At 42.0% G+C, this 22,819-nt stretch overlaps 1 protein-coding gene across 4 annotated transcripts in view; it reads right to left on the bottom strand.

Moving 5' to 3' along the window:
* Positions 1-22,819, bottom strand: part of agbl4 (AGBL carboxypeptidase 4) — a 746,494-nt gene that overhangs the window by 708,793 nt on the left and 14,882 nt on the right. For all 4 annotated transcript variants that reach the window (XM_067990246.1, XM_067990249.1, XM_067990248.1 and 1 more), the window contains exons 2-3: positions 22,525-22,647; positions 7,777-7,901 (exon numbers count right to left, since the gene is read on the bottom strand). In XM_067990246.1, the coding sequence (XP_067846347.1) occupies positions 7,777-7,901; positions 22,525-22,647 (248 nt within the window). The remainder of the gene's footprint in view (positions 1-7,776; positions 7,902-22,524; positions 22,648-22,819) is intronic.

The following is a 22,819-nucleotide window of genomic DNA, read 5'->3' as shown; positions in this document are numbered from 1 at the left end:
GTCTTCCCTTCTTCTTGGTGGTGTTGTGGCTCACACTCACTGCCTCGACACCACCGTGACCCCGACTTATTTTCCTGGGTCAGGGGTAATTTGTTACATAGGGTGGACTCCCTGCCACCAAGAGGGAGCTCCCTACTGCAAGGTAGCACATTTCTGGTGATGCTGCGGCACCTGAAGAGGTGGCTTAATATTTACAGGGGTTGCAAAATCCCAAAAGAGGAAAGATGGATTTTTTCTAGGCCTCCATTGGGTTCATATCGAGGAACAGGAGGCCACAACCAGGATCTCTCCCTCCATTCAAAGACTTTGGGAACTTATCGCCATTGTCCCAGGTCCAACTGCCACCTTTCACCTGCAGATGGCAGAGACAGTGGCGGTAACGAGGAAAATGGCTTGCAACCCGGGCCATAGGCCCCCCTCCCTTCTCGCCAGCATGTATAAGCAGTTGTCAGGGAAAGGGCAGCCATCCCAGAGGGATAGTGGAGGAAAATCCAGCTTCAATACATAAAGGAAGTTAGCAGTTCTCCTGACATGAACCATTGTAAATTCCTCTTCTGATAAAACAGAACATGAAAGTAAAAGAATCTAAAGCAAAACAGATTTGAACTTTTTCAGCTAATCAACATTTAAATACGAAAATCTGGATGGCTATGAATACTGTTGATATTCTGTTAAATTTAGTTACCATGGAAAACTTTAATTTAGAAAAATCATTTTTTCTACCAATCACTTCAAAAAAGTAGATAATAAGAACATAAGAAATAGGAGCAGAGTAGGCCATACGGCTCCTCGAGCCTGCTCTGCCATTCAATGTCATGGCCAATCTTCTACCTCAACTGCACTTTCCCGCCCAATCCCCATATCCCTTGATTCCCTTAGTGTCCAAAAATCTATCGATCTCAGTTTTGAATATACTCAACGACTTAGCATCCACACATCTCTGGGGTAGAGAATTCCAAAGATTCACAACCCTGAGTGAAGAAATTTTTCCTCATCTTGGTCCTAAATGGCCAATCCCTTATCTTGAGACTAAGACCCCTAGTTCTAGACTCTCCAGCCAGGGGAAACAGCATCTACCCTGTCAAGCCCTCTAAGAAATTTATACATTTCAATGAGATCACCTCTCATTCTTCTAAATTCCAGAGAATATAGGCCCATTCTACGCAATCTCTCCTCATAGGACAACCCTCTCATCCTAGGAATCAATCTAGTGAACCTTCGATGCACCTCCTCTAAGGCAAGTATATCTTTCATTAGGTAAGGAGACCAAAACTGTACATAGTACTCCAGGTGTGGTCTCACCAGAACCCTATATAATTGCAGCAAGACCTCCTTACTCTTATACTCCAACCCCCTTGCAATAAAGATTAACATACCATTTGCCTTCCGAACGGTTTGCTGTACCTGTATGTTAACTTCGGTGATTCATGTACAAGGACACCCAAATCCCTCTGACTACCAACATTTACTAGTCTCTCACCTTTTTAAAAAAAAATTCTGCTTTTCTATTCTTCCTACCAAATAGATAATTTCACATTTCCCCACATTATACTCCATCTGCCACCTTCTCGCCCACTCACTTAACCTGTCTATATCCCTTTGCAGACTCTTTGCGTCCTCCTCACAGCTTACTTTCCCACCTAGCTTTGTATCGTCAGCAAACTTAGATACATGACATTTGGTCCCCTCGTCAAAGCCATTGATATAGATTGTAAACAGCTGAGGCCCAAGCTCTGATACTTGCGGCACCCCACTAGTTATAACCTGCCAACCCGAAAATGACCCACTTATTCCTACTCTCTGTTTCCTATCGGTTAATCAATCCTCAATCCATGCTAATATATTACCCCCAATCCCATGAGCCCTAATCTTGTGCAACAACCTCTTGTGTGGCACCTTGTTGAATGCCTTTTGACAATCCAAATAGACTACATTCACTGGTTCCCCCTTTTCTACCCTGCTAGTTACACCCTTAAAAAACTCTAGTAGATTTGTCAAATATGATTTCCCTTTCATAAAACCATATTGACTCTGCATAATCATATTATAATTTTCTAAGTGCCCGATTACTACGTCCTTAATGATAGGGAAAATGCTAGAATCTACTACTGATATCAGGCTAACTGGCCCATAGTTCCGTGTTTTATCTCTCCCCCCTTTCTTAAATAGCGGGGTTACATTTGCTACCTTCCAATCCACGGGGACCATTCTACAATTTAGGGAATTCTGGAAGATCATAACCAATGCATCCACTATCTCTGTAGCCACCTCATTTAAAACCCTAGGGTGTAAGCCATCAGGTCCAGGGGATTTGTCAGCTTTAAGTCCCATTAATTTCTCCAGTACTTTTTCCTTTATTAATCTTAATTACTTTAAGTTCCTCACTCTCATTAGACCCATGGTTCCCCACTATTTCCAGTATGTTTTTTGTGTCTTCTACTGTGAAGACAGACACAAAATATTTGTTTAATAAAATATTTGTCATTTCCTTATTCCCCATTATAATTTCTCCTGTCTCTGCCTCTAAGGGACCCACTTTCGATAATCTCTTCCTTTTTACATACTTGTAGAAGCTCTTACAATCTGTTTTTATAATTCTTGCTGGTTTACTCTCATATTCAATTTTCTCCCTCTTTAACAATTTCTTGGTCATCCTTTGCTGATTTCTAAAACCCTCCCAATCCTCAGGCTTACTACTCTTTTTGGCAACATTGTAAGCCTCTTATTTTAATCTAATTCAGTTGCAGGTGAAATATTCCTGATTCTTTAAATCAAGTTCTTTTCCACATATTGTGGGTAACTCCCAAAAATCAAACAGTCTTAATTTCAAACAAACTTTACTCAAAAGCATCAGTTTTGGAAACCTGCATCCTCAAACCACATAATTTCCCCTTCTCATGTTCTAAATGATTGTCGTGTATAGTCTTTTACCAATCTTTTGATCTAAGATAGTAACGAAGTATATATTAAACATAACATAGCATAATGCAGAGACCCAAAAATAAAAATCATAGCTTTGATTTTTTTTCTCGTCTTGAAGGATTACGGATTTGTTTAGTTACTATTGTGAGTGAATAGGCACATAAATGACTCACTTTCTTAAAAACATCCAAAATGCATTTCAATGTATTTTGTTGTGACAGCACTATTGCCAAGAAACAAAATGACTAACATAAATGTACTGCAGTATAGGATTTTGTCATTCAATTGAAAGAAGAGTGATTTGTTGCATTTTTATAAATTCAAAATTTGAGTCAACCACGTGCAAGTGTGACATTGAGATCTGCATGTGTAACATCTGAAACATAATGGACAAAAATGCACTCTAGATAAATCATACACAGTAGCTGAGGCATTGCTCTTGGTAAGTCAAAGGATACATTAGTTTAACAATGATAGGAGCCTTATACCGTGAAACTTCATCTTTAAAGAGCAGTATATTTTAAAATGCTAATATTCTGCCACCTTCAACCTGCTTGATAGTGAGGGACATTTCCAGCAGGTTACTGTAACAGCTGTTTGTACATTTGGCATATGCTTCACTTACCAGCAATCCGAGGTCTAATTTTAAATCATATCAGGGAGCTGAGTGCTTGCCAGCTCTAATGCCAGCTGTTATAGTAGGCATTTGAAACTTCTTTCAGTATTAGGTGGGCTGAGAGATATAGAACATATGCATTTTAAAACTGATCAAAAATTGGGTTTGTCTCAGATGGTCCCTCTTTCTGTAAGTCTCTCCTGGAGTCTGTGTCCTCTCTTCTGTATGCTCAATACAGAGGGGTGGATTTTCCCCTAGAGCAGAGTCCAGGCAGCTGGCCAGCCAATAGTCCCATCGGTAGGTCCAGTCCATTTTGAGGACTAGGCCGCATTTGTATTGGGCCGGCAGACTGTAGCTAGAAACCGAGCAACCCAGGGCAGCAAGCTGGCTCCAAGCCACAATATCACACTACCTACCTGCCAACCTCTGGGCCGGAGGAAGGTAGGTTCCTGAAGGGGACCCCAATCTGTGGAGTGGGGAGCCAGAGCAGCAGCAGCTTAAGCTGGGTTTGTGGAGCCTGGAGGAGCACTTATGCTCTCCGATATGTGTCATGAGCCATATCTGGAGCGGCTAGCCCTTATCACCCAATAGCCAGCCTGCAACTTTGTGGCCTGGTTGGAATAAAGGTGGCATAGATGACTGACATAGGATGAAAGTCCAGACTGCTGCCAGGATAGCAGGCACAGACCTGCATGATGCGCTGCCTGTGGTCGCACACCAGCTGTACGTTGAGGGACTGGAATCACTTTTGATTGATAAAGATGCCAGGTTGGTGATAGGTAGCACATGAGGCAATGTTGTGTAGTCTATAGCACATTGCGCCCTGCCGTACGGGCAAATCCTAGTGCTCTCTCTTGTCCTACTTCACTCTGTCTATAGGGAAGGTGATGTAGGTGTTCCTCCTTCAGTCAAATCCTTACACTTAATTGCCAGACCTTTGATTGTTCAACAGACCTTTGTGTCATTATGATAAATCTTCCTCTAAGCTCACCAAGAGGCACATTAGCCAATCACTTGTGACATTTGCCATTTTGGACCTGCCAGATGTACACATATTGAATTGCTAAAATTAATGCATGAAAAAATGAAAATGTACCTTTACAGTTTACTGATCTTGCCTTTCTGTTGTTAATGAGAATTCAGAGATTTTGTTTTGCACAAATTGCCACTGTTGGTTACCCTTGACTTTTAAAGGCACAATACAATAGCAATTGAAAGGAGTATCCTTAAATATTTAAGCATTAGTTCTTAAATCAAGAACAGGTTTGAATCAGTATAAATTGCCACTTAAATTATAGATAACTACTTAACCAACTAATTTAGCTTTCTGGGACCGTGAAGAGGTACTGCGATGTAATATATTTACATAGAAACATAGGAACAGGAGTAGGCCGTTTAGCCCCTCAAGCCTGTTCCGCCATTCACTGTGATCTTGGCTGATCTGTGACCTAACTCCATATACCCGCCTTAGCCCCATATCCCTTAATACCTTTGGTTAACGAAAATCTATCAACCTCAGATTTAAAATTAACAACTGAGCTAGCATCAACTGCCATTTGCGGAAGAGAGTTCCAAACTTCTACCACCCTTTGCTTGTAGAAGTGTTTCCTAACTTCACTCCTGAAAGTCCTGGCTCCAATTTTTAGGCTATGTCCCCTCGTCCTAGACTGCCCAGCAGGAAAAGCTTCTCTCTATATACCGTACCCTTTTTTTTGATATATTGACTTGGACTTGCATGTACAGGGCACAATTTCAAAGTATGCAGATGACACTAATTGCAACTATCATTAATAGTTAATGTTCTGTACCAAAATGAAAAATAAAGAATTAGAGATGATGCAAAAGAAAAGTAGAAGTGTAGTAAACAGTGAGAAGGACAGTAATAGACTTCACGAGGACATAGACAGGCTGGTGGAATGAGCAGACGCATGGCAGATGAAATTTAACACAGAGAAGTGCGGAGTGATACATTTTGGCGGGAAGAACGAGAGGCAATATAAACTAAATGGTACAATTTTAAAGGGGGTGCAGGAACAGAGTGACCTGGGAGTATATGTGTACAAATCTTTGAAAGTGGCAGGACAGATTGAGAAAGCGGTTAAAAAAGCATACAGGATCCTGGGCTTTATAAATAGAGACATCGAGCACAAAAGCAAGAAAGTTATGTTGAACCTTTATAAAACACTGGTTCGGCCACAACTGGAGTATTGCGTCCAATTCTGGGCACCGCACTTTAGGAAGGATGTGAAGGCCTTAGAGAGGGTGCAGAAAAGATTTACTAGAATGGTTCCAGGGATGAGGGACTTCAGTTACGTGGATAGACTGGAGAAGCTGGGGCTTTTCTCCTTAGAACAGAGAGGGTTAAGAGGAGATTTGATAGAAGTGTTCAAAATCATGAAGGGTTTAGATAAAATAAATAAAGAGAAACTGTTCCCATTGGCGGAAGGGTCGAGAACCAGAGGACACAGATTTAAGGTGATTGGCAAAAGAACCAAAGGCAACATGAGGAAAAACGTTACGCAGCGAGTAATTATGATCTGGAATGTGCTGCCTGAAAGGTGGAAGCAGATTCAATCATGGTTTTCAAAAAGGAATTGGATAAATCCTTGAAGAGAAAAAAATTGCAGAGCTATGAGGAAAGAGCCGGGGAATGGGGCTAACTGGATTGCTCTTACAAAACAGCCGGCACGGGCTCGATGAATCGAATGACCTCCTTCTGTGCTGTAACCATTCTATGATGAGTTCCCCTTAATAGCTTGAAAACATTTATCAAATCACCCCTTAATCTTCTAAATTCCAGGGAATACAACCCTAGTTTGTGTAATCTCTCCTCGTAATTTAACCCTTGGAGTCAAGGTATCATTCTAGTAAATCTACGCTGCACTCCCTCCAAGGCCAATATATCCTTCCTAAGGTGCGGTGCCCAGAACTGAGCACAGCACTTCAGGTGTAGTCTAACAGGGGCTTTGTATAGCTGCAGCATATGAAGTGGCATAACCTCCAACACATTATGAGCAACGTTAGTATCTATTATTTTTGAGTATCAATACTGCTTAGATATCATGATGTGAACTCAGCCAACATAAAAAAAAATGGACATACAAATTCTACAAAGTAACAGATAATATAGTCAGTGATAATTTACAGACATGAATGGTATTTTTGTAATTCATCCTTTACTGTTGATTATCCTTTGTATATGTATATATTATATATACACACTTTATAATAGATAGATATTTAAACCATTGGTAAAGACATGTTTGGAATTAAAAACCACATAATTCATTTTGTTCATATAATGGTTACAGGGATCCCATACAATTAAGTTTGAGAAGTGCTCCATTAAATGTGTGGATGGTATCTTATACAATGGATGTGGCCTCAGGAAGAGTGTGATACCATATTTTTACAGCAATAATTCCAATTATTTTGAGATGTGGTCTCCATTCAAATTTTCTAATAAGAGCTACCAGCAATATAGTGCTGAAATAAAGTTAAGCAATTAAAATCCAACCCTATGTTTTAGGCCGTATCCATCCACTGCTTCTCCATTTTACCATAAGAGTCACATCAAACTGTCATCATCACAACTGAAAAGCTATATACAACTATCACATTTATTATGCACAAGAATATAAAGTATATCCTCCTTTTAAATTTTTTTCTTTCTTTACATAAAGAAAAATACTAGAATTATTAAATCATTGTATGACTAGACCACTACATTAAGTTAACTGCATTATGTGGTTGGATCCATTTTTATTTAAATATGGTATTACACAGGGATACATGCAGTATCCTCTATACAGCTCATTGGTCATACAGTCAATAATTAATTATTAAATCTGACACAAATCCTATTTTATACTTTGTATGAGACATTATCTATACAATGAGTAATTAATTAAATTAACAGAATGAAAGTTAATAATTCAGAACATTACAGAGATCCTGAGGGAAAGGACCAAAAGGTGATTTGCCACTGTGCTAAAATAGTGAGACACTTGAAAATATCTCCAAATATAATTAACTGTATGGTTCATTGGCCTCCCAAAAGCTCTGAGGGAAAATGTATTCAGGAAGGTTCTAATAATTCCAACTTTTTTAGTTAAAAATGTTTATATTCTAAAACAGGGATACAGCAGAAGCTTTTATTGAATGTTTTGAACTGAGAACAAACTGCTTTATTAAAATAGTAGTGTTGATTCTGCAGTACTGATCAATTAAGCACTTACCTGATATTCCTTCATATTTTCTACAGTAAAGTCAAACCAAACTCTGAAACGAGGATTGCAAGTGTCGGGTCTGATAAACAGATCATATTCAAACTCTGAGATGTAGTCTACACGACCTAAGTTTCCTGTGGGGAAAAAAGAGATTTGCTTTTGATTGTTCTGACTTTTTAAAATTATTTTTCTATACAAGAATCCTAAAATATGACATTACTTAAAATAAAATTAACTGTATACAGTTAAATTATTTTACAATGTGTATGTTGCTTCCAAAATTGTATTGGACAAGAACATTTCTTTTCTAAAACTGTGGAAAATTATCAACAATTTTTCACAAGTTTCAAAATGAGTGTAAAAGATGTACTTAAACTGCAAACCTTGCATTGGGATTTTTTTCCCAATCCAGTCACCAGTCTTTATCAAGTAAATATGTCATAGAAAGTTAAGTTCTACAAACTGTAATTTGCCTCATTTGTGTACATACTGGGATGCTGCACAATTAGAAGAAAATAAATGAGGTAACAAAAGCACTTTGATGAAGAACTTGTATTTTCGATAAAGCCACTGCTTACACGCGAATTTCCAACAGGGGTAAGTGAACAATCTTTGCTTCAAATTCAACCACATCAAATTTGTATTGTCAAAAAATGAGTTTTTAGGAATTCATTCTCGGGAAGTGGGCTCCGCTGGCGATACCAGCATTTATTGCCCATCCTTTGTTGCCGAGAAAGTGGTGGCGGGCTTCTTCTTGATCCGCTGCAATTGTTCTTTGTAGCAATTTGATGCAATGAAATGTCTTGCCAGGCCACTTCAGAGGGCAGTTAAGCGTTAACAACGTTGATGTGGGACTAGTGTCACATATAGGCCAGAACGGGTAAAGACGACAGGTTTTCTTCCCTAAAAGATATTAGTAAACCAGTTGGGTATTTAACGAGAATCCAATAGCTTCATGGTCACTGTTACTGATAGCAGCTTTTTGTTTCCAGTTTTTTTAAAAATGAACTCAAATTCTCAAACTGCCATGGTGGGATTTGAACTCATGGGGCCCGATATTAGGAGGGAGGCGGGTTGCCAGCGAGGGGTCAACTGGGCACGTAGGTAACCTGCCCAGTGAAATCAGTGGGTTCCCCACGCGATCGTAAGTAAATTGAAGCCACTTACCTTGGCTTCCGGGTTTCGCGCTTGAAAGCTGCGCGACGGGCGGACAGCGCACCCGCATCATAGGCTGTCAGCTGGAGGAGCCCTATTTAAAGGGGCAGTCCTCCAATGACTGATGCTGCAGAAAGGAGCCAAAATTACAGCATGGAGCAGCCCAGGGAGAAGGCTGATCCCAGGTTTAATGATGCCTCACTCCAGGTCCTACTGGATGGGGTGAGGAGGACAACAGAGATTTTCTCCCCGGCGGACGGGAGGAAGTGGCCTGCCTCTGTCACCACGAAGGCCTGGCTCGAGGTGGCAGAGGAGGTCACCAGCACCACCAACATATCACGCACCTGCATACAGTGCAGGAGGCGCTTCAATCACCTAAGTCGGTCAGCCGAAGTGAGTACACTTACTCATTCCCCTACACTCCATCTGCCACATCACCGCCCCCACCCCACATCTCCTTCTGCACTGCCAACACTACTCTGTCACATCACTCCTCACACCCACTCAAAGCTCATCCTCATTTTACCTGCACTTACTCACCTCGCCAGTACTCATCCCACCACTACCACTCAACCCAATCCTCATACAATCTCAAGGTTCTGTCTTATACTCACCCTTTCGTGCATCTCTTTCACGGTCAGCCTCACCCGACTACCTGTGCTGCAGCCACAGGGCATGCATCACGTATGTGTAGTAGGAAGCGTAAGGCAAGCGTGTCGTGAGCATGAAGGGGATGCACAAGGGTGTTTGAGGGTTTGTCATAGTTTTTACTTCTATTTGATTTCTGATCAACTCACATTACATATTATATCGTCACCACTACTGCCACGTCTTGGCCATTCTTGACTGGCTTGTGCAATAACGCCCTTTCATGAGGTTCTCCGTGAACACCCTTGATGCCACCCATTGGGTCACCCTACGGTGGGTGTATGTGTAGTTGCACGACTACTTTGTGCAGGTGCCTGTTGCGCACCACTGTGTTGTGTAGCTCCACGTAGCGGAGGTGGATGGCATGCCTGGCGAGGCTGGTGATGTTGCTCGTCCTCCAAAGGGGTGATGAATGCAGCAATGGACCCCCCCCCCACACCTCCCCAACCCTGACAGTGAGAGTGTGAGGGTGTCCACAAGGTAGGTAAATGTGTTTGGACAGCAGAGTTTAGGGTATGATTTAATAATTGGGAGTGTGGAGACAACGATGTGGCAGGCAAAACTTTGTCTGAGGTGACAGAGTGCCCTGCTGCAATGAATGAGGTATTCCCACCAACTGTCAAGGAATCCTCTGCATCTCCCAATGGTTGCTGACTGAAACATGTCTGCAACAACAGGGAGTGTTTCCCACAGCGTGGGAAATACGCTGAGGAGAGTCCAAAATCACATCCCTGCTAAAATCTCTTCCCAATGAGGTCTGTCAACGACCTCAAGTACCTCCCTAACTATCTAATCTGTCATCCCGTCAGCTTTAATTGCCAGAGGGAGTCCCGCATGCGGGGGCTGCGCGCGCACCAATTCGCGTCATTGGGTAACCCAGAAGTGGGCGGGTTGGCGCCGGGCTTCGGGATTCCCCAATTTTAGGAACCCCCCCCCACCACGAACGCACCCGCTTGGCTATCCTAAAACTGACCCCATGGTCTCTGGATTACTGGTCCAGTAACATAACCACTACACTTCCGTACACATCAAGTGGAGCAGACAATATTTTAAAATAGTGAATATAACTGTATTTCTTTTGTAAAAACCAGAATGACACTACAAATAGAAATGTTGTAGTTCATGCGTAAAAGCTGCGTTGAAATACAAACGAACACCAATTGTAAACTTTATCCTTCCTGCCTGTACATTTTAGCAACTTAGTTTTAACAATGAAACAGTAAATAAGCTAATTTCATGTTTTGGCAGTGGCCTTAACCCTGAGGCTCTTAAACTTAAGCTGAAGAGGGATAAGTTTTGTTGGTTTGGAGAAGGAAGCATACCAGTAATAACACTTAAATAGGTGTTGGTGCTTTATGCCTAACAGCTGCATAATCTAAGTTCTATTCTACTATCAGTTCCCTAAAGGGTATAGAACACAATAAATGCTAAGAGCAAAAATAAGTGAGGAATCTTCTGCTGCAAACCCCAACGATGTGGGAGCAGTTGCAATATTTATACCTGCACCTGTTACTATTCAACAGCCAACATGTGCTGGCAGTCGAAGAGAGATACGGGTATTATGAAAACTCAAAACTGTTGGGCACCACAAGGTGAAGAGATGATGGAATACAGGTTGATGCACACATATTCCGAGTGCTGAGATCCTGATTGTGGCTACCATGTAAGGCACCAAATGGAGGTCAAGCACTTCCACAAAGGAAGAAAAGGAAAAATTAGAGAGTTACTCTGATAAACTCTTGTATATCACTTGGCAGTCTATTTCAGGAGAAATAATGGTGAAAACCTAGGAGTACATTGTCCATTGCTGCCCTTGAATAGGGATGGTGCATACACACTCGAAATCTAAATAAAGAGAAGGGAAGAAAACACATCAAAAAGCAGACCATCATTATGAAGTAGAGGAGAATGTCTGGAAAGCTCATTATCAGTATCAGTCAAGGGTTATAGAAGACAGTTGCTAAAATGCCAATATATATATATGCAAATATGTTGCTTCTCAGTTCACAGACATGCCTTTGGCCATGTCAATATACACTTTGATATTAGTGGATCTCCTATGGCAGATACACTGCTTTCTAACAACTGGAGCATTATCCCATGTAATACAAAATGCATTATATATCCATACATTATTGAAAATCTTGCATTTCCTGTCCAGAAACCTTACTTCCTGTTGTCAAGATTGGGCAATTTAATAAATAGGAGTATTTATTGTGTTATTGTGCACAGATCACTGAAGGTTCATGACCAAAACAGAGAAATTGGGCTCGATATTAGCAGGGCGGCGGGTTCTCAGCAGGGGTGGGGGGGTCGACTGGGCGCGTGGGTAACGCGCCCGGTGAAATCGGGGTGCTCCACACGCAATTACAGGATAATTGGAGCCACTTACCTGTGCTTCCGGGTTTGCCACTGGTAAGCTGCGCGGCGGGCAGACTGCGCATGCGCAGCAACGCCTGTCAGCTGGAGGAGCCCTATTTAAAGGGCAGTCCTCCACTGACTGATGCTGCAGAAAATAGGAAAAATTACAGCATGGAGCAGCCCAGGGAGAAGGCTGCTCCCAGGTTTAATGATGCCTCACTCCAGGTATCATTGGATGGGGTGAGGAGGAGGGGGAAGACAGAGATCTTCTCCCCCGGCGGGCGGGAGGAAGCGGCCTGCCTCTGCCACCAAGGCCTGGCTCGAGGTGGCAGAGGAGGTCACCAGCACCACCAACATATCGCGCACCTGCATACAGTGCAGGAGGCGCTTCAATCACCTAAGTAGTTCAACCGAAGTGAGTACACTTACTCATTCCCCTACACTCCGTCTGCCACATCACCGCCCCCACCCCACATCTCCTTCTGCACTGCCAACACTATTCCATCACATCACCCCTTACACCCAATCAAAGCTCATCCTCATCTTACCTGCACTTACTCACCTTGAATACTCATCCCACCACTACCACTCAACCCAATCCTCATATAATCTCATGGCTCTATCTCATACTCACCCTCTCATGCATCTCATTCACGGTCAGCTTCACTCAACCTGCCACTACCTGTGCTACAGCCACAGGGCATGCATCACATATGTGCAGTAGGAAGCGTAAGGCAAACTTGTTGTGAGCATGAAGGGTGTTTGAGGGTTTGTCATGGTGTTTATCTATATTTAATTTCTGATCAACTCACATTACATATTATATTGTCACCACTACTGCCACGTCTTTGCAAATCTTGTTTGGTTTGTGCAATAATGCCCTTTCCTGAGGATCACTATGAAGACCCACAATTCATGCCACCCATTGTGTCACTGCAGAATGGGTGTAGGTGTATTTGCAGGGCTCTTTTGTGCAGACAACGGAGAGACGTCGGCGATGTCCCCGGTGGTACCCTGGAAGGATGCGGAGGAGAAGTTGTTGAGGGCAGTGGTGACTTTGACAACAACAGGTAAGAAGATAGTGCTCGGGCCAGCCGGGAGCAGCTCGGTATGAAGGAGGCTGCAGATGTCCACGACTACATGTCCACGGAAGCTGAGCCTCGGTCTGCAGACCCTGTGGCGAGGGTAGTGCCCTCTGCGACGCATCTCTCTCTGCCATTGCCCTCCCTCCTGCTGTGCAGGTGGATGTGTCACAGCACTGTGTTGTGGAGCTCCACGTGTCAGAGGTGGACGGCGTGGCTGGCGAGGCTGTTGATGCAGTTCGCCCTCAGAGGAGGTCATGACTGCAGCTACGGTGGCTCCCATCCGGAAGATGTACGTTTGAGGGGGTCCGCAAGGTAGGTAAATGTGTCTGGACACCAGGGTAAGTGTGCAAGTTTATGCATTTGATTGTTAGGAGGAGGGTGGTGGAGGCCAAACTTTGTCCAAAGTGACAGAGTGGCCTCCTGCAATGAGTGAGGGTCTCCCCCCCCACCCCCACCTGTCAAATGGATCTTTGCAGCGGCCACACGCTGGTGGCTGCAACACGTCCATTTCAACTAGGAGTGTTTCCCCCAGTATGGGAAACAGTCTCAGTTAATTGCAAAATCCATTCCCTCCTAAAATATCAGGTCAATCAGGTCTGTAAACAACCTGAAATACCTGTTCAAGTACTTTAAGTGGCACCCTGCCGGCTTTAATTGCCAGCGGGAGTCCCACATGCAGGGGCTGCGCGCGCATGTGAGCGCGTCACTGGGGAACCCAGAAATGGGGCACCCAGAAATGGGGCGGGTTGGAGCCGGGCTCCCGGATTTTCGCAGCCCCCCGCCACGAACGCACCCGATCGCGGGTGCGAAAATAGAGGACATTATAGCCAATGCAAACAGTGTATTGGGTTTTATTAATAGAACCATTCAGTACAAATCAAAGGACACCATTCTGTTATTATACAGGTTGTTGGCTGGACCAAATCTGGAGTACTGCGTGCAGTTTTGGTCCCCTCACATGGTGGGTGATAAAGTGGCCTTGCAAAAGATTCAGAGAAGAGCTATGAGAATGATTTCTAACTTAAAGAATATTAGTTACTCAGATAGGCTTAAAGAGCTGGGTCTATCTACTTTAGAGCAACGTAAACTTAGAGGCGACCTGATAAGAGATATATAAAAAAATGAAAGGGCTAGATTGCGTGCCTATTGATGGATTATTTCATTTTGACAGATTGGGAAGGACCAGGGGACATGCATTTAAGCTACTCAAAAGTAGGAACAGGCTAGGTGTTAGGCGGCGGCTCTTTTCCGAGAGAGTAATGAGCCTCTGGAATGCATTGCCGGTTGGTATAGTATGTGCTGAATCACTGCATGATTTCAAGAGGGAGATAGACTGGTTCTTGGCTGGGGCAGAGATCGCATCACATGGAAGGTAAGTGGATTAACAATCAACGTACTCATGGTCAATGTGATCTCCTGGACTGGTTTCGGAATTTTCTAGAACTTTATTCTTATTGGCTCTGGGGTTTTTCTTCTGGTTGTTTTGCCTCTCCCAAAAGACTACATAGCTGAGCGGTGGGGGGAGTGGGGTAGGAAGTGTCCAGTCAAGATGCTCCAAGCATCATGAGTGTGGGGCAGACTTGATGGACCAGCTGGTCTTCCTGACCCTCGTTTTCATATATGCGTATGTTCATACATCTTGAATATAAAGTGATAATTTACTATCAGGGTTCAGTTGACATCTATAAATTATTTAATCTCAACTCTGTATCTTAAGTTTGAGAGCAAAAAAAACAGCCTTTCCACTCATTCCTGATCATTCCCAATTCTATATGTATTTTACTATGGGGTTAAAGCATTTATTGTGATGTTATGAAGGCTGTATACTATCAGTTTATATTTCATTGATAAAATTTATCAATCACCATATTTTTATTAGTAAAAATGATAATTCATTGAGTTGATAAAAATGATAATTAGTAAAAAATTAGTAAAAATGATAATTCAATGAGTTACTCTCATTTGAAGATATTTATCAAATTGCATTGCTGTGCCTGTAATCTATATGTACAAATGTATACAAAGAATATTGAAGAGAGGGGATATTAAAAAAATGAGCAATTACAAATTTTAGGCTTGGATTACTACACTAATCAGAACTTTAAAAGACTTAAAATAATAGAAACCCGTTCATTACAATGTTTTCAATGATAAAATAAATACCTCAAGAGTTGCTGGTAAGCTTAGAGCAAAATAAAAGATCAAATACGTTCCTGAAAAAAGCTTTATCAGGAGAAGGCCAACTTATCAGTAAGCCTGCAGCCATGCCTATTTACAATTATTGGCCCCAAAGGAAGAACACTTTAGTGCTGGGTCTGATTACTTCATAATTAGTTTGTCAGAAAAGGAAAAAGGCACCTAATTGTAACAATGTACTGCTCTTTGCACACAGGCTTTCTCGGAACTCATTTGTTCATCCATAAAAACCAGCTTTAATTGTCCTAATAAGCACTAAATGGAAATGCATGGGGAGGAAGGAAGGGAAAAGAGAGCGAAAAAAGAAACAAATTTACTGAAATATCCGTGATTATTCAGTTTGGTTGTCCATTACTGGCTCATGAGTAGACTGATTCCCTGTGGTGCCTACAGAGATTGCAAATTTTAAGGCTAACTGGAAGTCAAATTAACACCATTTTGAGAAAGTAACTTGCACCTGTCACATAAAATACCTTAAATATTTCAAGATAAACTCCATCCTTACCCATTATCTTACAAATTCACAATCCCTTAAAGCAGTATTCACAAAAGCAGTAATCAGAACATCATGTTCTGATTTTTCAGCAAGGTTACATTATTATTAAAATAGGTTTACAATAATGTTAATATATATGCAAATGAATGCAGTACCACATAAGCTATATCGGTTAACTAGCCATAATGATGTGACAAGAATGTTCCAACCTTTTTCTGGTCCAGTTCTCTGAAACTAGTCTTGGACAAGATGTATAGGATACATATAAAGTAACAACATTTTTTGTAAATGATTAGACAATACATGAAATAGCAAAAGAAACCATCTCTTTCCTCAAAAGAAAAAAGATGGACAAGCCTTCAAAATTAGACAGCTCAAGTTGGAGAATTTCATCATTTTCAATAGCTTGTGACGTACATGTCTCAGTAAAAAAAGAGATGAAAAATTGCAGATCTTATGAAGAAGTGTGTTTAGAAGATCTGATCTAGCTGAAAATGAATTATTCTATCATTGGTGTCGTAGGTGTATCACTTGCATGCAAGAAAACCTTGTTCAAGTCATTTTCAGTTAAGATGCCTTTTTGTCATTCAATAGACTTATGATATGAAAGGCTACAACCTACTACTGTGACACTTTTGCAATTAGCCCCTCTCTTGCTAAACAAGAATAAAAACTGATCAACAACAGAGGCACCCAAGGTCATAAATCAAATTCCAAACACTACAGTCAGCTCAGAGTATGGGCAAAAAACATGCTGCTCAAAATTGTCATGCAGTAGTCACAACCTACTCTGAGAAAATTGCATAGAAACAATCCTATCTATTTGACAGGCAAGATTTATACCCATATATTTTGTTCCCAAGCAAAAAGGCTATTTTCTGTGTAGATGAAGACTATGATTCAGCACCCAAGGACAATTCAACCTAATAAATTCCTTCATATCTTATGTACCAATCATGGAAGGACATGTTAATAACCTTGATAAGAACATAAATGCTGTAATTTGCCAAGAAGTGTTTTGCTTGGATCAGGATTTTTATAAAATGGAGATAGAAATTGTCAACTGGCAAATATTTGTACCACAGCCTACTTAATCATTCTTTCAAAAAATAAAATCAGAATTTAGAATTTTTTACAATCGTGATTTAACTTATAAAATGTGCTGTTCTGAGAAATCTGGTAATAGATAGCCTGACCATATTTTGTGTACTCAGCATTAAGAAAATAGACAGAGAGTGCATTTATTCTTGGACTATAAATTCAAAAGAGTGAACAGGAAGTAGTTTGGTGAATTAGAATTCCATAATTAGATCACTGGTTTGTCTCAATAAGGTTACTGATTACTTTTAAATAGATCACCCAGTGGAATGCCATCAGAGAATGCAAGATATAGAATGCGGTTTCTGATGTTTACCATAAACTTACTGAAGCCTAAAGTGAAGCAGTTCACCCATTGCATAATACAGCAAATTTACTGAAGCTATGCATCATATAACTGACACACGGTAAAGCTATTGCAACAACTTTCATTTATATAGTGCCTTTAATGTAGAAAAACATCACAAGGTGCTTCACAGAAGACAGAATCAAACAAAAATCAACACCAAGCCAAAGAAGGAGATATTATGATGAATGACTAAAATCTTTGTTAAAGAAGTGGGTTTTAAGGAGGATTTCAAAGGAGAAGAGGAAGGTGGGGAGGCAAAGAGGTTTAGGAAGAGAATTCCAGAGCTTAGGGCCTAGACAGCTGAAGGCAGGGCCGCCAATAGTGGGACAATTAGAATGGGGGATGCACAAGAGGCCAGAGTTGGAGGAACACAAAGCTCTAGGAGGTTTGTAGGGATGGAGAAGGTTACAGAGTGGCAAGGCCATGAAAAAATTACACACCTTATTAAAGATAACAGATATATTTACAATACTATTGGCTGGATTCTATTCCTGTTGCCAGGTTAGCAGCAGAGCAGGACTAACATTCACCCATGTGACTTTGCCACTAACTTGCTGCAATTTTCTGCTGGAGCCCTTATTATGTATGCAGGGCAGATATGGAGCAGTAATACCGCTTCTCATATATTTACTGCTGTTGGGAGGGAGGAAAATTCAGACAGTAGTGACCAATACATAAGGCAAATTAGCAGACTCTGGAATGGTCCCCAGATTCTCAAACATATCTGTGGAGGTCCTCTTGACAGAAATGAGCACTAGAGGATTAAGACTGTTGGGCACTGAAGACAGGAAACCCCATAAAAGGTTGGTTCAGGCTGTAAGGAGGGAAGTGGCAGAAGCAGTGTATGCAACCTCCACTATCCCAAAAACTGCCACATGTTGCAGGGGGAGATTCAACGACCTCACAATGTTAGCTAAGGTAAGTCAAGGCATTGGTGCCAATACTCATCCTGTGCCACTGATGAAACCATCACTCTCCTATCATACTATTTCTTTGTCAACAACTGGTGTTAGGGAAACTCACTTATGCAAGGGGCAATCTCTGTTAACAATCAAGCACCATCTTAACTAACAATTACTTTGTCAACTCACACAGCCCTCTGTGAGGGGTTCTGCTTGTCTAACCATCTCCCTTTGACATTCAACTGCATTACCATCGCGAATCCCCCACCATCAACATCCTGGGGGTCACCATTGACCAGAAACTTAACTGGACCAGCCACATAAATACTGTGGCTACAACAGCAGGTCAGAGGCTGGGTATTCTGCAGCGAGTGACTCGCCTCCTGACTCCCCAAAGCCTTTCCACCATCTACAAGGCACAAGTCAGGAGTGTGATGGAATACTCTCCACTTGCCTGGATGAGTGCAGCTCCAACAACACTCAAGCTCGACACATCCAGGACAAAGCAGCCCGCTTGATTGGCACCCCGTCCACCACCCTAAACATTCACTCCCTTCACCAGTGACACACCGTGGCTGCAGTATGTACCATCCACAGGACGCACTGCAGCAACTCACCAAGGCTTCTTCGACAGCACCTCCCGAACCCGCGACCTCTACCACCTAGAAGGACAAGGGCAGCAGGCACATAGGAACAATACCACCTGCACGTTCCCCTTCAAGTTACACACCATCCCGACTTGGAAATATATCGCCATTCCTTCATTGTCACTGGGTCAAAATCCTGGAACTCCCTACCTAACAGCACTGTGGGAGAACCTTCCCCACAAAGACTGCAGCGGTTTAAGTAGGCGGCTCACCACCACCTTCTCAAGGGCAATCAGGGATGGGCAATAAATGCTGGCCTTGCCAGCGACGCCCAAATCCCATGAACGAATAAAAAAAAACAAAATTTAAAGCAATATGCACCTGCATATCTCATTATCATGGGTTGCATGTGCAGGTATGTGGCAACTGCACTTGATTTTAACATTCTTTTCTATGCCTCCAATGGAAAAGTCCGCCCATAACTATCGCCTGAGAAATACAACTGGAGGAGGAACACTACCACTGGAAACTCTGACTGCACAGGAAAAGGAAGCCTTAACCATCATGGGCAGAGAAACAGGAGTTGCTGTGGGACATGATGAGATTGGAGACAAGGTGACAACGGAAGGTTGGTAAAAGCTGGGCAAAGCTCATTAACCATGTACTTTCTCTAAGTATTGCAATGCCCTTACACTCAGCAACTATTTCTTCAAGGGGAAATATCACTGTGTGCACAACTAAACAAACTAGTCTGTGTTTCACAACATAGAATGCCTAGGAAGAGGAGACTAGCCACTCCGTTGACCACCCGGGCACTTCCAGAGACATAACTCCTGCCATATCCAGATCCACAACTCCTACTACTTCATCACTAATTCCATTATGGCATCTTACCTGCACTAGCACCAGTTCAGAGACACTCAATCAGAAAGCAATAGTGAATCAGAAAGGATTTCACTGGGGGATGTGCCGAGTAAGAATGAGGAGCTAGGAACGGAAGAGAGAGTTCTGTTCCTCCACAGCTAATGGAAAAACAACCACTCTCAGCTGAGGAGCATACAGAGCTATAAATCAGGGGCCCAGTCTCCAAAAGAGCTGCGATAAAATATAAATCTCATGTGAAGGCAGTGAAGATAGTTTCCACACACTGCTACGGTGATGGACAAGAAGGAAGAGTTCAGACCTCGCATCTGCAACATGTTGCAGAAAGTTTCCCACTTCTTGAAGAGCACTGTGGACACAGTGACAGCCTAGGAGATTTCTGTGGCATCAAGATGCCAGGAGCAGCTTCAAAAAACATTGCTGGCAGCTAACAGTGCTGCTGTAGATGCTTTGAACCTGTGCCCAGCACCAGTGGGCTGCAAAGAATGGTCACAGATGTCATTGTCTTTCTGAAAGGTGGTAATAAGCCTTCTGTCTTAAGGATCCTGCCAATGCTTACTCATGAGGGTCTGACACCCTTCGCCAATGCAATAAAAAGGCGATGGAAGCTGATCCCTCTGGGTCAGCAACACTGATGTGAGATTCACTGCAGGCATCTATGGCTCCAGGGGAAGTATTCCAGCCGCCCACCAGTCAACTTCATCCCACAGGAGTACTGTACTAGATTAGGAGCTTCAGAAAGTAAGTTAACTGACATAAACTGTTGATATGGATTGAGAAGTAGTTGTACATCAGGTGTTTGGAACTTTTGGCAGATTTTGGTGAATGTCATTCTTTAAAGGAAACATGGCTTGAGTACATAATAGATCTGAATTCATCTTCAGTCCATTCAGTCTTCAGGTGAAGTGGGGTTAGAGAATGGGGATAATTGGACCAGGGTGCACAAATGTAATTCAGTCTCCATTTTAAAGTCATACATTCTGTCCTTTTTATATTTATATTATAAATTCCTATATCCATATTCATAATGTGGACATTCATAATGGAAACTGACCATGTATACTGGTCACAGTGTAATTATACCCTCCATGTGCCTCTCGGTCTCAGTGTCCCTTTGTGCCTGACAGCTTTTAGTAATTAAAATGTTTACATTTTCTAACTGTCAACACAACACAGGTGATAATCGGGTGAAATAATTAGAGGCTGTTTGCTTCAAAATGCAACAATTTTTAGTTGAACAACAAACTTAATTACAATGAGGAATAACACTACAGCGGGAATTTTAACGCCCTCAGCCCGGCGGAAACCTACTGGGAGGGACGGAAGTCGAACAGCTCTATTTGCCATTCCATTCACACTTCACAGCAGGTTTAACCCTGCTGTTTTTGCCAATGACTGAGGTGCCTGCCTAATGGGAGGCTCATTAGTATATGCTAATCAGGGTCCTATGATACAAAGGACCACAATGACATTTTAAAACGTGCACTGAATGGCGCACCTGCTGCGGATACCCCTCTCAGTAAAACCTTATTGGGGAAGAAGTGGAGTCCCTAAAAGGTGGCCTCTGGACTGCCCAATCTTTGCCTATGGGCAGCCAGACAGCTGCCTCTTTCCGTCCATTTCAGCTGGGCAGCTGGACGGCGGGATGTAAATGAGGCCAGGCAGTTATTATCAGCCGGGCCTCCCACTGAGACTCCCAGGTGGACAACCTGGCATCCTACCAGTTTCCTACATGGAGTTAAAATTCTCCCTTACCTTTTTGATCTTAATCCACTTTCTGATGTTCATAAAAACATACTAAAATAGGTGTTTAATCCAGTCTGTCTTTTTTCCCGCACATAATCTCTCACTCACACACACATTCATTACAGTGAACAGAATTTTAATCTAAAATCTAAAAACGATTCCTATTTACAGGTGAATTCTTAACATGCAAAGAACACCAATGATCCTATTCTTCATTCATGTTGTCACTAGCAACATCCCATAAAATGTGCTTGGTCTGCCAAGTGTCTACACATGTGTAATAGTCTCCAAACCTAGGAATTTCAATCCCATAGAGTTTCTGTTTGCCTGATATGGAGTCCATGCTCTCCTCCCATAGGAACACATGCCACTCACCTAAGTCCAGAAGCTTAGGTGCATGTTGGCAAGAGCCAAGGCTCAGTTTGCAGAATGGTACTCCTGGCATTTAACCAATTAAAACCACATAAGCTTCCCACTGTTTGTCCAGCCAGGGCCACCTACCTTTTAGGGCACTGGCTTGTAGGGTCATATGGAGCCAGTTGGGCAGGATCCAGGCCCAAGTGACATGTCTACTGCTCTAGGTTCCATTAGTGTGCTAGATTGGCTGGCCAAATATCATAAAACTCCCGAAGCTCTAAAGACCTGCCTGGTTTGGGTATCGTATTATTGAATCTGCTATGGAGGGTTAACTCAATTCCAATCTTTCATTACGAGGCATGCCATCTTGAATTCATCTCAACCCCAAACAGATCCCACTTAAACTGATCATGTGTTCAATCCCACATACTGAAAACAGACTGGAATCAAAGTGCACACAGTGATTCTTCGATATCTTAAATAATTTATTCTTCAGTCACAGAAACCTTATCAGGTAGTGCTGGACAAACACGTGACAACCTAAATACCTGAAGACTTACCGAGGAATATACAGCCTTCAAATGGTTTGCTAATGAAATAACTTACCGTCTTTGCACGTAAGTTTCTGCCAAAAATTAGATTTTGTGAACTTCAACATCAGGATCAACTTCAGTTGATACTGTTTCAACCATATGATTCCATGTTTTTTTTAAAAAATAGCTTTAATTAAATTAACACGTTTTGTAATTAGTAGTCCAACGTGAGATTTGGTCCATTTTCCGCACTAACACAAAACCTATCGATCCAAACACTGCATGAATTGAATACAGAATGTAAAATCATACAAACAAATTTTTGATTTGCAACAAAACTACTTTCAGAATTTCAGACTTACCACTTTCGAAACAGGCATCAAATATTAAGTGCCCCTTCTTGGGGTGCCCACAGTAGCCAGTGGGAATGACGAGAAACTTATTGACATTCCCAACTACGGTATCTTCACCTCCATTTTCACTACCTGTAGAGGTGAAAAATCCTTCAGTTAAAATTCAAAATATATTTAATTAATTCTTTAGTATCTGAAAATTTTCAGCTCATAACTTTGTCATAAATAAGCAACAAATTACAGAAGTGTAGGTCATGTCTGACTAATCTAATTGAATTTTTGGAGGTGGTCAATAGTGGAGGGG

The sequence above is a fragment of the Heptranchias perlo genome, chromosome 9 (assembly GCF_035084215.1).
Source record: "Heptranchias perlo isolate sHepPer1 chromosome 9, sHepPer1.hap1, whole genome shotgun sequence".
Taxonomy (NCBI): domain Eukaryota; kingdom Metazoa; phylum Chordata; class Chondrichthyes; order Hexanchiformes; family Hexanchidae; genus Heptranchias; species Heptranchias perlo.
This window is presented reverse-complemented; position numbering and strand designations above follow the sequence as displayed.